Source organism: Argopecten irradians, chromosome 6, assembly GCF_041381155.1.
Source record: "Argopecten irradians isolate NY chromosome 6, Ai_NY, whole genome shotgun sequence".
NCBI classification, from domain to species: domain Eukaryota; kingdom Metazoa; phylum Mollusca; class Bivalvia; order Pectinida; family Pectinidae; genus Argopecten; species Argopecten irradians.
This window is the reverse complement of record NC_091139.1, coordinates 24,529,685-24,542,619: the sequence shown is the minus strand read 5'-3', so window position 1 is coordinate 24,542,619 and position 12,935 is coordinate 24,529,685. Positions and strand designations below refer to the sequence as shown.

Below are 12,935 nucleotides of genomic sequence, written 5' to 3'. Positions count from 1 at the left end.
CATTTCATTTGATGATATAAAATTGTATAGTGATAAAGCAGAAATGCACCCAGATGATACCCCGTAACCATGGTAACCTGCCCATAGTGACCCGCCCATCTGTACAACTCATTAGATCACATCAGAAACATAGTAACAAGATACAGGTAACATATTGGGCCTATTGATGAGTCTATTCAATACAGAGCAATCTTTCTGCTTATTTATTCATAAATCTCTTCTTTCTTTAAAAAAATAATATTGATAGTTGAAATTAGACTTAATTCAGGTATCTTTTATATTGACATTTGCCTTGGAACAGATGCGGAGATATTGAACAGAAAATGCATTCATTCATCAACATCATTTGATGATAATTCACTTGCAGCGAGACAATTGCCAGAAACAACCCCACTGCATTATGGGTGTTGTTAGTGTATTGTGGGTATTATGGGGTGGATGTTCCCTGTGAGAAAGTTTTTAAGGGGATCTGTCTATTTATGTACCCAATACTTTAAAGCTAGTAACCCACATTTAAAGTTCTCCGCAGGGATTTCTGTGGATAGTATTTCAGAAAGCATTGAAACGTTGTGGTAATACTCAGTAACTGTATCCGTGGAATATAACATAAGAGCCAGCCATGTTTATGTTTGGGGTACATCGACACCATTTAATCTCAGATTTAGTTGCAGAAAAAAGCCCTCAACATGAAGCTTATATTTAAGGCCAGATAGAGTAGTTCTCCATTTGATCTGCTGCCGTTTACAAAGCCGTGTCGTATCAGGTCAAATCGTAATCCTGCAGTAAACAGCTTTTCCCTTCTGTCAAATGCATCTTTTTCCAAAAAAACATTTTGTGACGGTTGAATTCATCAGCCTGACAAAATTTGAGAAGGAAATTGTCACAAATGTACAATTGGTTATATTTACATATTTTTCTTACCCATACACATTATTTGCTCTTCGAAAATGTCATCAGCAAATGTCATCGGGGGGAATTATGAGCTATCATCTGGATGTGTTTAGTCGGAGCAATTTATTGTCACATACGCTCTTTCTGACATTACTAGGGATATATAGACAACTAGATGTAGTCTGACTTTTAACTTCTCCTAATTTCACAATAAGAATAGTTTTGCCAAATGTGTTTTGGGTTTATCTTTTCGGAAGAGGTCAAATTTGAGCTGAATAGCAACGGTCCATTCATCTTTATAACCTGGCAAATTACACTGACTTCTGTCACACATTTGGTTTTTTGTTGTTGACCATAAATGTTTGTGTCTAGATTACTTATCATATTACAGCATTTAATTGGAGATATTGTTTCTTTGAGAATCTCATAAAATGGACTTAATGGTTTCAAAAATTTAAAAGAATGAATTATGCAGGTCATGTTTACAGGGTTTGAAGCAATCTCGCTAAATTGGTGACGTAATTAAATTAAGAAATATTTCTCAATATTTTATCTATCATGTAACTAGAAATATAACATTTCTTCTGAACATGAAATTATTTAAAATACTAAATTTGTTGGTTATTAAGGTCTGTAGCATTACATTGGGTTTCTATTGCCAACACACTATTGGTGATATTGCTATCATATTGAGAATCCATTATTTTGCCCTCATGTTTGCCATTTGCTTTTCATCGCTTTTAAGTTGGGCACACATTACCACCTTCCATGGATGTCCATTGCCCTCACAATTGGGTTTCCATTGCCCTCACAATTATGTGTCCATTAATTGCCCTCACAATTGGGTTTCCATTGCCCTCACAATTATGTGTCCATTAATTGCCCTCACAATTGGGTTTCCATTGCCCTCACAATTATGTGTCCATTAATTGCCCTCACAATTATGTGTCCATTGCCCTCACAATTGGACACCCATTAATTGCCCTCACAATTATGTGTCCATTGCCCTCACAATTGGGTTTCCATTGCCCTCACAATTATGTGTCCATTAATTGCCCTCACAATTGGACACCCATTGCCCTTACAATTGTGTGTCCATTCCCTCACAATTAGATGTCCATTGACCTCACAATGGTAACTATTGCCATAATTGACATTTATTTGCCGTTAAAACTGGCATCTTTTGCTCTTTCTCATTTACATAATTCTAATGTGTTCTTATTTCTCTGAAAACTTTTGAGTTAAGTGCAATCTTTTTCAAAACATTCATTTGTTATACAGGGTATTTATTCGTCACACATTTTCAAATGTCTATGAATTTGATATCAACATAGCTTGTAGTTACATCATAAAATCATGGCTGTTGATTTGTTAGAAAGAACTTAATGTTTATTTATGTTTTCTATAGATGGCCAATATGGGCAGATAACCAGTCCCTCCCCTCCAGCCCAGAATGGTGTAGCCAGTGAGTATACAGAAAGGCTTGCATGCTTATCAATATTTCATCGACTCGTGGTCACGTACCTGTCTCGTTGGCCTTGAGATCCGCGACAGGTAGCCGAGTATTGATCGTTCTTCCATACAAAGCATTTCTAGTTTTGTTTTCTGCAGGCATTAGTTCTTCTCTGTGTCAGTATAATCGCAAATTTTAATGATGAAATTTCTGCGGAAAAAAATGATTTAATGAAAAGCAAACAGGATCACAACATCTTGGTTATATCTCGCCTCTTAAGCTGCAGTCTGTAAATCAGGTTTTAATAAAAGAGTTAGATGAACTGAAAAAAAATTCTCTTGTTGTGTTATATAATTAAATCAAGTTTTAAGAACATGTGAAAATTCCTTATTTGGATTATAGCGTATCATGTTTTTAGTCCCTAATTAGAAATTGTTGTTGGGGACAAGTTAGTCCTTTAAATTAAAATTGAGTTTTTATTTTAAGTTTGAAGTTTAAAGAAATGTAAACAGTAGATGTTAATACATTTATATATTTTTGACAATAATTTACATGCACATAGTTTGTGCAATTATCAGGGAAAAAAAGCAATAATTTCAATCAATCAAACTTTGATATTAGGGTCTAAATTTTCAAAAATATGGAAAATTTAGTTATTTATTTGAGAATTAATGATCAGTAAAGAATTGTTAAAATTATATTTATTTTGTATTGTATTACGAGTTGATTTCTAGGAAAGATGTTAAAATTTTCTTAAATATTATCACCGAGTGTATACGTCTACATTTGTATAGCATATTTTATGATATATATGTATCTATATAAAGATACAATTTAATATTTGTTACTAATGAATGTATTGTTGATATTTATTCTAACGAATGTGTTGTTATATATTTGTAACTAACGAATGTATTGTTTTATATTTGTTACTAATGAATGTATTGTTTACTGGTTCTGCTGTAGGGTCTAGAAACAGCAAGCCCCGGTCGGGTCGAAAACTGAATCCTTCACCAGGTCCGGAGTCAGACTTAGAACGCGTATTTGTGTGGGATTTAGATGAAACTATAATCATCTTTCATTCACTTTTAACGGGATCCTACGCACAAAGATACGGAAAGGTAAGAACTCTTTTGTATTTTTAACTTACCATATTTTATCTGCAACTGGATTATTTTGTCAAATGATTAAATTCATCAATTTTGAGAGAGCAATCTAAATGCAATATAAACAGAAAGCCACTAGAATTTTAGCACTTGCTGGTTAAACAGCTTAAGTGAGGATAAATAGATATTTTTCATTCTAGAAGAATTACCAGGGTATAACAAAAATCTGTACGATATATATATATCAACAAAACGTAAAAGTTGTTCCCCTTGACAATTACAGTTAGAGTGTAGACTCCAGAGGTACATGCTATTAACCTATTCTGTAAATTTATAAAATTAATACAACTGAAATTGACATCACCATGGATATAAAGAAAGTTAGGATATTTGGAAGATTTCTCTAATTAAACATTCTAGTGCTGTTAATTGATTCGATTTATTTTGTTTAATTCCTTACGTGGAAGCCATGACAGTTATTCTGGAATTGCTTTGTCAAGCATCGTATGGCTTGACATGCGCAGATTTTAAAGGTTTCCCAGCAATATGACATTGAGGTTACTTGCAAGGTCAAGATGACGACAATCAATGCAATTTGTATACAAACCATTCCCCATAAACGAATGTTTAAAACCTTAAAACCTGAAATTTACATCTTGTTGTTGATAGCATATTGTTCAGATGTTGTAGAATTAACTAGAATTACACCAAACAAATATTTATTTTAAAGTTTCTTTTAAATCATTTAAAAGCTGTTTATTGAAAATTTGACATGTCCGTTTGATGTGTATGTTTTCCAACAAAAGAAGTATGAAATCTTAAAAGATTTGTTCAGCAGATTTCAAAAGCTGTTAGAAAAAACAAGTCCTACACCGTTTGAACTAGCTAGAGTCAAGTGCACGTAGTGTACATTCTGCCGCGAGAAGTTTACACCGAAGCTTTTTGTTGGCTATTGTTCCTGAGCCAGGTAAAACCTGATGACCAGGGTGGTTGCTCGGAATGTGGCCCACGGAAACCATAGCTTCCTCACTCTGTTTGTATACAATCACATGACCTAATTGTGTTCGTACAAATTATGCTTTTTGTTTTCTTTGGTTGTGTTGCACTCCAAAAAAGTCTTTGATCTTTTGTGTGGATAGCCATCCTCGGTTTTTTAACCCATACAAATGGATAATTGGAATTGGTGATTATCTACAAACTGCAGTGGAAAAAATTACTTCGCTGGTGGACTATGAAAGGAACGAATTAGCGGAAGATTTACGTTAGTTATAGAAAACCGATGCATTCAATTGTCGGAGATTTCAGAACCGGTGATTGATAACTTCGGCTTTTTAAATAGACAATAGAGATTTTGATTGATGATCAAATTCAAGAAGCATTTATTTTGCCTTAATGTTGAATAATTAAAATTGTTATGTTTTGCAACTGTTGTTTAGTGTTTACAGATGCCAGTTTTATTTACATTGTCTATTTAATAGTTTTGGGGATGAAATATTCTTTATGGTGATGTCATATTTACATAAGATCAATTTTAATTTTCTTTTGAGATTTGCAGATAAGAGTCTGCTAACTTTACAATATATGATTGTAAATAGGAAACCAAATTAATTTTTAATATGGTTCAAGATTTTGGTTTCATATTTCAAAGATTTCACGAACAATACCTGAATTTAAAATAAACTTGTTTCTCAATCACCTGTGTTTACTTAATGAACTATGTTGGTGTATTTACATTTTAGTCAACCTTGAAGAAAAAAAGTAAAGAATCAATATGTTAACATATAGGGGCTGTATAAAAGGGATTCTTCCATAGGAGTAGATATAGCATTGAAGGGATTATAGGGAGGGCAACACATTGGCTGGAAAGGGGTAGATATATGTAAGGGTTACCTTTAGATAGTTATAATACAGATGAATTAGGTATTATGGCTTCTACAGAAAAGGATAAAGGTTTCATTACTTTGTACTGATTCTGAAAGGTAGTAAAGGTACACATGTATTCTGCCGAATTCTAAAGACTGGTCACATTATTTTGACATTTGCCCCATCAGTGGTGTAAGCGATGGCTGCCCCTAAGTCTGATTGGCTGATTATCTACCCACTATCAACAAGGAGCCGTTGAGATACTGTGATAGCTGCTAATCATGTGTTTGATGAACTCTTGGAGATGGACATCATCTTGTTATGTTTCTCAAGGAAAACCGTGACTGCCACCTCTTGGGGCAGGTCAGATGGGGCTAGTTTTAGGGGCAGCTGAAAAGAGGGTCAAGTCCTTGGACCTTTCTATATCAATAGCAGTGTTATTAGGTGGATTCCAGAGCCTAAATGGTTCAGATAAAATTTGGTGTCCAGTTTTCTGTGAAATTGGCATGGCAGGGATTTATTTATTTGTTAGACCCCATGGGGAGCCCCCTGCCATCTGCATACTACCCCCTCCTCTGTATCTCCCCCTCATCTCTTCTAAACAAACACTTGGGCTAAACATGGGCTGTGTATTTTTCATGTGACAGAAAATGATCTTGAACAGCTGCTACCCGCTACAAGTACATTCCCAAAATCAAACAACATCGGACAGAATTTGCACCATTTTTCTATCCTTCTAATTCAACGAGGTCACATTACAGGATTGAAGTCGACCTGAAATATGCCAGCTCTTCCTTGTCAGTGTTACTGCAAAATGGCCGTCTATTTACACAAACAATACAGTCTTGTTTGCTATTTGTTTACTTATTGATTAAAGAGGAGTTGAACACTTTGTGAAAACCTCGTCTTTGTCATGTGCTACAAGCCTGTCAGATGCAGAGATAAGTATGTAGGTCTGTAGAAATAGACGTGTTAGTTTAACATAAAGGAAAGTATAAAAAATGTGTGAGGAGTATAACAAGTTTGGAAAAAAACATTGGGCTGAAAAAAGTCTACATTTATTGGTTTGACTAAGTGTAAAATACTTCTTATCTGTGTATCTTAAAGTGTGGGAAAAGAAACTAAACCAAAATAAAAAAAAAAAAATTTTACTTGCGGAACACAATGAGAGGAGGGTTTCTTCAATCTATCAGAAAACTACCAGTATTCATAATCAAAACATTTCATAAATCAATGTTTGTCTTTCTTATTTCTTTAAATTTTTTATGATGAAGGTTCGAATGCAAGTCTATTTGGATGCCAAATTTCAATTTCTTGTTGATTTGATTTTTTATGACAATTCTCTCGTCACAAAGTACGTTTTTAAGGAAATATGGGATTTTTGACACACATTGTACATAAATGACATTTGAACTGTGAGTATCTGACTGCTAGTAAACGGTCATTGAGTCTGTAGTTTCCAATGTTTTCTCATCAGCCAGCCTGCCTTAGGGACATTACCTTTGTCTTTCTACCTCATTACCTGATCATTTTCAGTAACATTCACACCGAGATAGATTATTAATTCTATTCACATTGAAATTAGAAATTTTATGATGAAATTGTCCATAAAATTGCTTGTGTCCTCTAGTGCCACGGATGGACAATGGACTGGCTGGTCAGTTCATTAAATCCACACTGACCATTGTGTCCACTCCACCTCTGGACATTAGCCGTTTTGTGATACAAAGCTGACATCTGTGACTTTTGTAGTGTGTCCAGTCTGACCACTATACCTCTATTGTAAGGTCAACCATGGCCAGTCACGGTCAAGCTTTTGACCATGGTGGCTGTTTCCTCCAATGTAAACTTTAACAAACTAACAGTTAATTTGTCTGACAGAGTCCTCCATTGATGGCCAGTACTAAAGTGGAAGTTAAAATGTCATCTAGCTGTCTGTCAAACTCAACCAGATGTTATTTACCCAGGGTAGGGGGTGGGCCACATTAGGGACTGTATTTACCCAGGGTAGGGGGTGGGCCACATTAGGGACTGTATTTACCCATTGTAGGGGGTGGACCACATTAGGGACTGTATTTACCCAATGTAGGGGATGGACCACATTAGGGACTGTATTTACCCAGGGTAGGGGGTATTAAAAGAAGGAGCAGTTTTAAGACCATTTATTGAATTGTATCCCTGCAGTGGTTCCTTAGCTGATGAGATTCATTAAGCAAATATTTAATTACAATCTGTTAATGTACTCCAGAATATAGATTTTCTTGCCTTCTGTTAAACTATTACTTCTTCAATATAATTATGTAAAGTACTCTTGTTATGACTTTTTTTTTTATTTCAATGCAAAACCTTTATATAAGATATATAATAAGTCTTTATATATTTATTTATAGTATATTGTTGATAAGGGTATCATTTTTTCATTTGAGAAAAATTGTTCTTGTTTTAATTTCAAAATCTTTTATTCGTAAAAAGATGAGAGACAAGAAAAAAGTCTTAGATTTGTACATTTTATTCATAATGGTTAAAATCAGACGGCTGGTTCTGAATATCAAAAACAAAACTACAAACTTATGGCTATAATGGAATTAATGTTAAATATTTGTTCAATAATGATTAAGGTACCACTTAATTGACTCCTCCTCCAAATTTGCCTTAAGTTTCAGCTCCCTTATATAGATATGATCAAAAGACTTCTCAATGGCGGAGGTCAATTAAGCCTTCAAATTCTTGGCCGTTTAATTGTTCATTTGATGAAACGGTGGCATTTTAAGGACACCGATTTGCTAATCCTGATGGCCGGTTTAATTTACTGCAATGCCGACAGAAATCCTAATATACTTAACACTTCTTTTGTGTTGGAAATATGAAGATGTTTGAAATTTCCTTTGGTAAACATTTCCTTTGATTAGACAGCCATGTTGACTGACTTCAGACCTAGGTGTCGCGTCTAAGAGGTTTAAAAGTAAACTCTGGAATTGGTACAATGAATAGTTGAACAAATCAGATAAAATTAAGAGTTTTTTACTTCTGTTGACAAGAAGTAAAACATCCCTTGTTTGACCTGTATTTATCCTATATTTTCCCCTTGTCCTGAATAGATTTTATAAAGCCCCACATTCTGTGCTCTAATTGGCTTAATTCCAGCTTCAAGTAGCTTACAGGTGCCTTATATGGGTAGCACACAGGCAGATAAATATCTTCACACTTTGCTGATTAGATTTAGAGAACATTCGCTGTGTGCTGGCCATCAAAGCTTTTATGAGTAATTAGATTTTCAGTAGGTTTTGCAGAAAAGCATTGGCCAGTAATGATTGTTTATGCCATTCGTTGGAAGTGAAACAGGACAAACTGCAGTGCAAGTAGGCTTTCATTAACAGATTTAGCCAAAGCCTGATTCAATTTCTGCAGAAATAAAGTTGTTTATTGTGTCAATATCGTAATGGTCCATTTGAGACAGTTTGTCGTGTTTAACTTTCTCCGTTAACGATAAAGGCTTTTTAATAATGCAACCAAAATGCCTGCAATGCAGTTGTTAGGTGGAAAATCTTGAGGCTTGGGACTTGTAAGTGAATTAAGCTCATCTAGCGGGGACGTTTTCAACGTTTCCAAACAGAGTTGTTTCGTTATTATTATGTATGGGAAGACAATCGCATGTCTGTTCGGTGGAACTTTCACTTTTACTCCGAGCATCAAAAGATATATTGTGACATTTGGTGACTAATGATGAAATGGCATTTTAACTTATTGTTCCATAAAAGCATTTAAATCGTAATTATTCTTTCGACATTTTAACAAATGTGTGAAAGCCATATTAGAATTTTCCAAATTATGATTTTTCCTTTAGAAAATATAATAAAACATTCACCAAAAAATTTATTGGAGTTTGGAAATTAAATTTCTTTATGACAATCATTGAACTATAAATCAATTTCAATTTTTATTTCAGTTGTGAAATCATTTGTTTTTGTTTATTTATTTTTTTCTGTGTTTTAGCAAGTCCTGGATACTTGCTTAACATCAATGAACATGCTGGTTTGGAAAAAAATTAAGGCATAGTATATCTATGTCTAAACCTTTACTACACCAAGATAAAAGCCATTATCTTGGTGGACAACTTCATTTTGATTTCGTCCTATAAAGAGACTTTTCTCTTGGACAATTTTGTCAATGTTAATGCTTTCGAAAGTTAAGTTGGGTCATAAAAGGTTGTCCTCACTCCTGTTTATTTTCATGTTTAGAAGTATTAAACATTCATCAATGCTCTGTTTGACTTGAATGTTTTTGAGGTCGGGTAGTAAATCGTAGCAGACGGCCATTCACGGACTGTATAGTTATTGATGTGTTACAATACTTGCCATGATAAGGCCCGTCCATCTGCAGAAGCTTACGGTACTAATCTCTCCTATAGTTTATTTACCACCGATATAATCGATGAAATAGTTTTATGTTCCCTGTATAGACAAGCCATTTTATGTGTGCTTGCTTTGCCCAGCTCGTTTCTAATGCATTACCATGGACGCAAAACATGGACGCTGAATGCTAGCACGGGTCGTCTGCTTTTACTCGGAGAGAACCATGGACCTTTTACATCATTCCATGTAAATATTAAACAACGTTTTGACTTATGACCTGACTTGAAGCTCCCATTGACATTAATGACGATTTATTCTGTGGGTTTAATGAAATTTTCAACGATTTTCACCAATGAAAGTCTGCTGTATGGTTGATTACATTCTGGATTGCAGGAGAACCAATTCATTTGGTGTTTCTGATGGAGAGACGGTTCAGTACTGACACAGGGCCCTAGGGATGACTGTGCTAATTGAAAAGCAAAATTGGCAGGGCAAAGCATGTTTAACTTGGCAGAGAATTTCTGGAGAAAAACTAGTTTGTCTGGTTACAAAGATGTTAGAATAAAACTCTTCTTTTGACTGTGCTGGTGACGGCAAACAGATTGTTCTCACTTCAGCAGAGGTTGAGAGATCTTGTATTTGATTGGTCAAAGGTAGTCTGACTCTCAGAAGTGCAGTGTGGAGATCCCTATCAAGATCAAATCGGTTTAGTGAAACTGACATGCGGAAAATTGGAGAAATTAGCTGAAAGATAAAACAAAATTCAGTTTCAATCTGTGCCGCATGCAAATCCTGAAATGCTTTGTATATCATAAGGTTTACAGTTACAAAGAAGGCGCTCCATGATCTACTTCAATGTAGTTGACAATTTGTGTTGTGACATTCATATACATTAAAAAGTCTCAAAGATCATGATTCCAGAAAGTCAAAAGTCAAATACTGATCGCAATTACAAGCAAGAATGTAACTGCAAACAAGACGGAAACTATTAATTACCTGAAGTCAAAGAATACTTACCATACAATCAAGTTTTCTTTTAAGTAGATAATTAGAACTTAATGACAACTGTTTATACTATAAATAGATTTTGGTGGTTTTCCAAACAGCTTTAACTGTTAATTGTAACAGTCTGGGTCTGGTAGGTGTTTGAGGCTGATGGACTTGTCACAGTTGTCACGATGCCTGCCCAGTTCTATCGGCCTCAGACCTCCCATTTTAGTCACGTTTTGGTTGGCAAATGCAGCCATCATTAGAAAGAGACAGACTGTCAGTCAAGAAGGTGTTGGTATTTCCCTTCATCAATGAGTGCCCTCCTTTTCCTCCCCTCCCCCCTCCCCATCCAGTCGGCCATTAGAACCCACACTCTGTGGCATCAATCTTGAAATAATTGAGTAACATTTATTCTACAGACATTACTGAGTCTTCTGAGAATTATCTCCTCTAATTAGATTTTCCCAGTCAATCAAAGTTTATACACACTTCTGCTGTGTCTTGACCGGTGACTGTTTTAATACCCAAGACGGCCACATCTTTGTGCCAAAGAAACAATCTTAGCCGGTCCCTCAAGTGCTGAGGAAAAACCACATTTCAGATTGGTACACAGTTTTCTGTAATCCCCTATAGCTTTAGCCTAACAGCAAAGCCATCCTTCTTCATTTGTCTGCCATTTTCTCCCCCCAGAGCGTGTATTAGCAGAGACTGGCGTACGCTAACAGACCAAATGCTCTCTCAATTTTGTCCTTGCTGACTTAACCATCATAAGGAGCTGAACGTTGTATAAATCTTTGCCTGGTGATCAAATCAGAATTATCGTGAATGTGACATTTGAATTAAGACTGTTGATAGTTTGCTGAAGCTTTAATTACGGATTTTGAATTTTTTGCTGCTGAATGGTTTTGTGTAATTATAATTACAGAGAGAAGAAAATAATTAGTGAGGGGGTGGGGATATAGGGGGGTCTTACACCTTCAGTTTAGTCCTCATCGACCAATGACAATTACATGCAGGGCAAAATAATTACGTCTTCTGCATTTCTTTTTTTTTCTGCATGTGAAATAAAAAAGAAAATCATGTAGTCAGGAGGCTTTGAATTCTCCCATGTCTTTCTCCATATGAAATTATCAGAGCAGATTGTAAATTTTTAAAAAAGAATTTTAAAAAGAATTGATTTGTCAATAGAATGAACCTACATATGTAGGAGAATATTAGTCTCAGCTTCATTATAGGCATTTAAAAAAAAAAAAAAAAAAATCCCCTTAAACTATGGTCTTAAAATAAATAAATTGAAGGCCTGACAATATGTACACTATATCTTAACAGGTATTTAAGTGTTTATATTATGTAGTGGTAAAAAATTTTATGCCTTAGTAAATCTTCATTTTTTCTCAAATATTTACTTAATGTTTCAGATATCATTGTTTGGTAATTTGATATTTAATCTTGATCATGTATATATATTTTCTGTTACAGGACCCCCCTTCATCAGTCTCACTTGGTCTTCGTATGGAAGAGATGATATTCAATTTAGCAGATACACATTTATTTTTCAATGATTTAGAGGTAAGTAGGACAATAGTTTAATTTTGTTTATTCTATTTTTAGAAAAAAATCTTTCTGAAACTTTTGCATCATCACTTCTAATTAAATCAGTTTGGCCAACCACAAGTGCCGAAATCCCCTTCTTCGGGCCTCTATTCAAACATCAACAGAATCTGACATATTCAAAAATCCAGATTAAAACTAATCAATCAATCTTTATATGGGGATCCAGTGGGGTTCCAGATTGCATTTAATGCATTAATGAAACAGTGGGGTCCCTAGGGGGCTGTCATTTTGAGAGATGTAACCACTATCTAGGGAATCTAACAAGCATAAATTCAATTTCAATTAATTATACAAACATTCCCCACTGGAGCCCCTGTACCCTAATTGAGCCAATCATCTCACTAATAAAGTGTTATATATGACACTAAGCTAGTTTGATAAGAAATCTACCAATTTCTGTGATGTGGTAATGGACAGCATGTCCCAAGTGGTCACTCCCTTTTGGTCAAGTCCAAACCAGACCAAATCCCCAGCTGGTCAACTTTTGGCATTTTCACAAGAATGTGACCTATGGCCAGAATGATTTAATGAAGTACATAGGGTTCTATGGCCAAATTGAGTTAGGGTTGGGCAGTCCAGAGAGACTGGACATCCTCTGACCAGTGTGGCAGGACCAAGCTTGACCATAGCATCACACTGTGGTGGTCAGTGTCAATCTTTGACCAT

The 12,935-nt window shown here is 35.1% G+C and overlaps 1 protein-coding gene across 6 annotated transcripts in view; it reads left to right on the top strand.

Annotated features, from left to right (window-relative positions):
- LOC138325402 (eyes absent homolog 1-like) overlaps positions 1 to 12,935 on the top strand; it is a 131,331-nt gene that overhangs the window by 105,509 nt on the left and 12,887 nt on the right. For 5 of the 6 annotated variants that reach the window (XM_069271053.1, XM_069271051.1, XM_069271055.1 and 2 more), the window contains 3 exons: positions 2,300 to 2,358; positions 3,301 to 3,465; positions 12,135 to 12,224. In XM_069271053.1, the coding sequence (XP_069127154.1) occupies positions 2,300 to 2,358; positions 3,301 to 3,465; positions 12,135 to 12,224 (314 nt within the window). The remainder of the gene's footprint in view (positions 1 to 2,299; positions 2,359 to 3,300; positions 3,466 to 12,134; positions 12,225 to 12,935) is intronic. The other variant, XM_069271052.1, reaches the window with a different exon arrangement.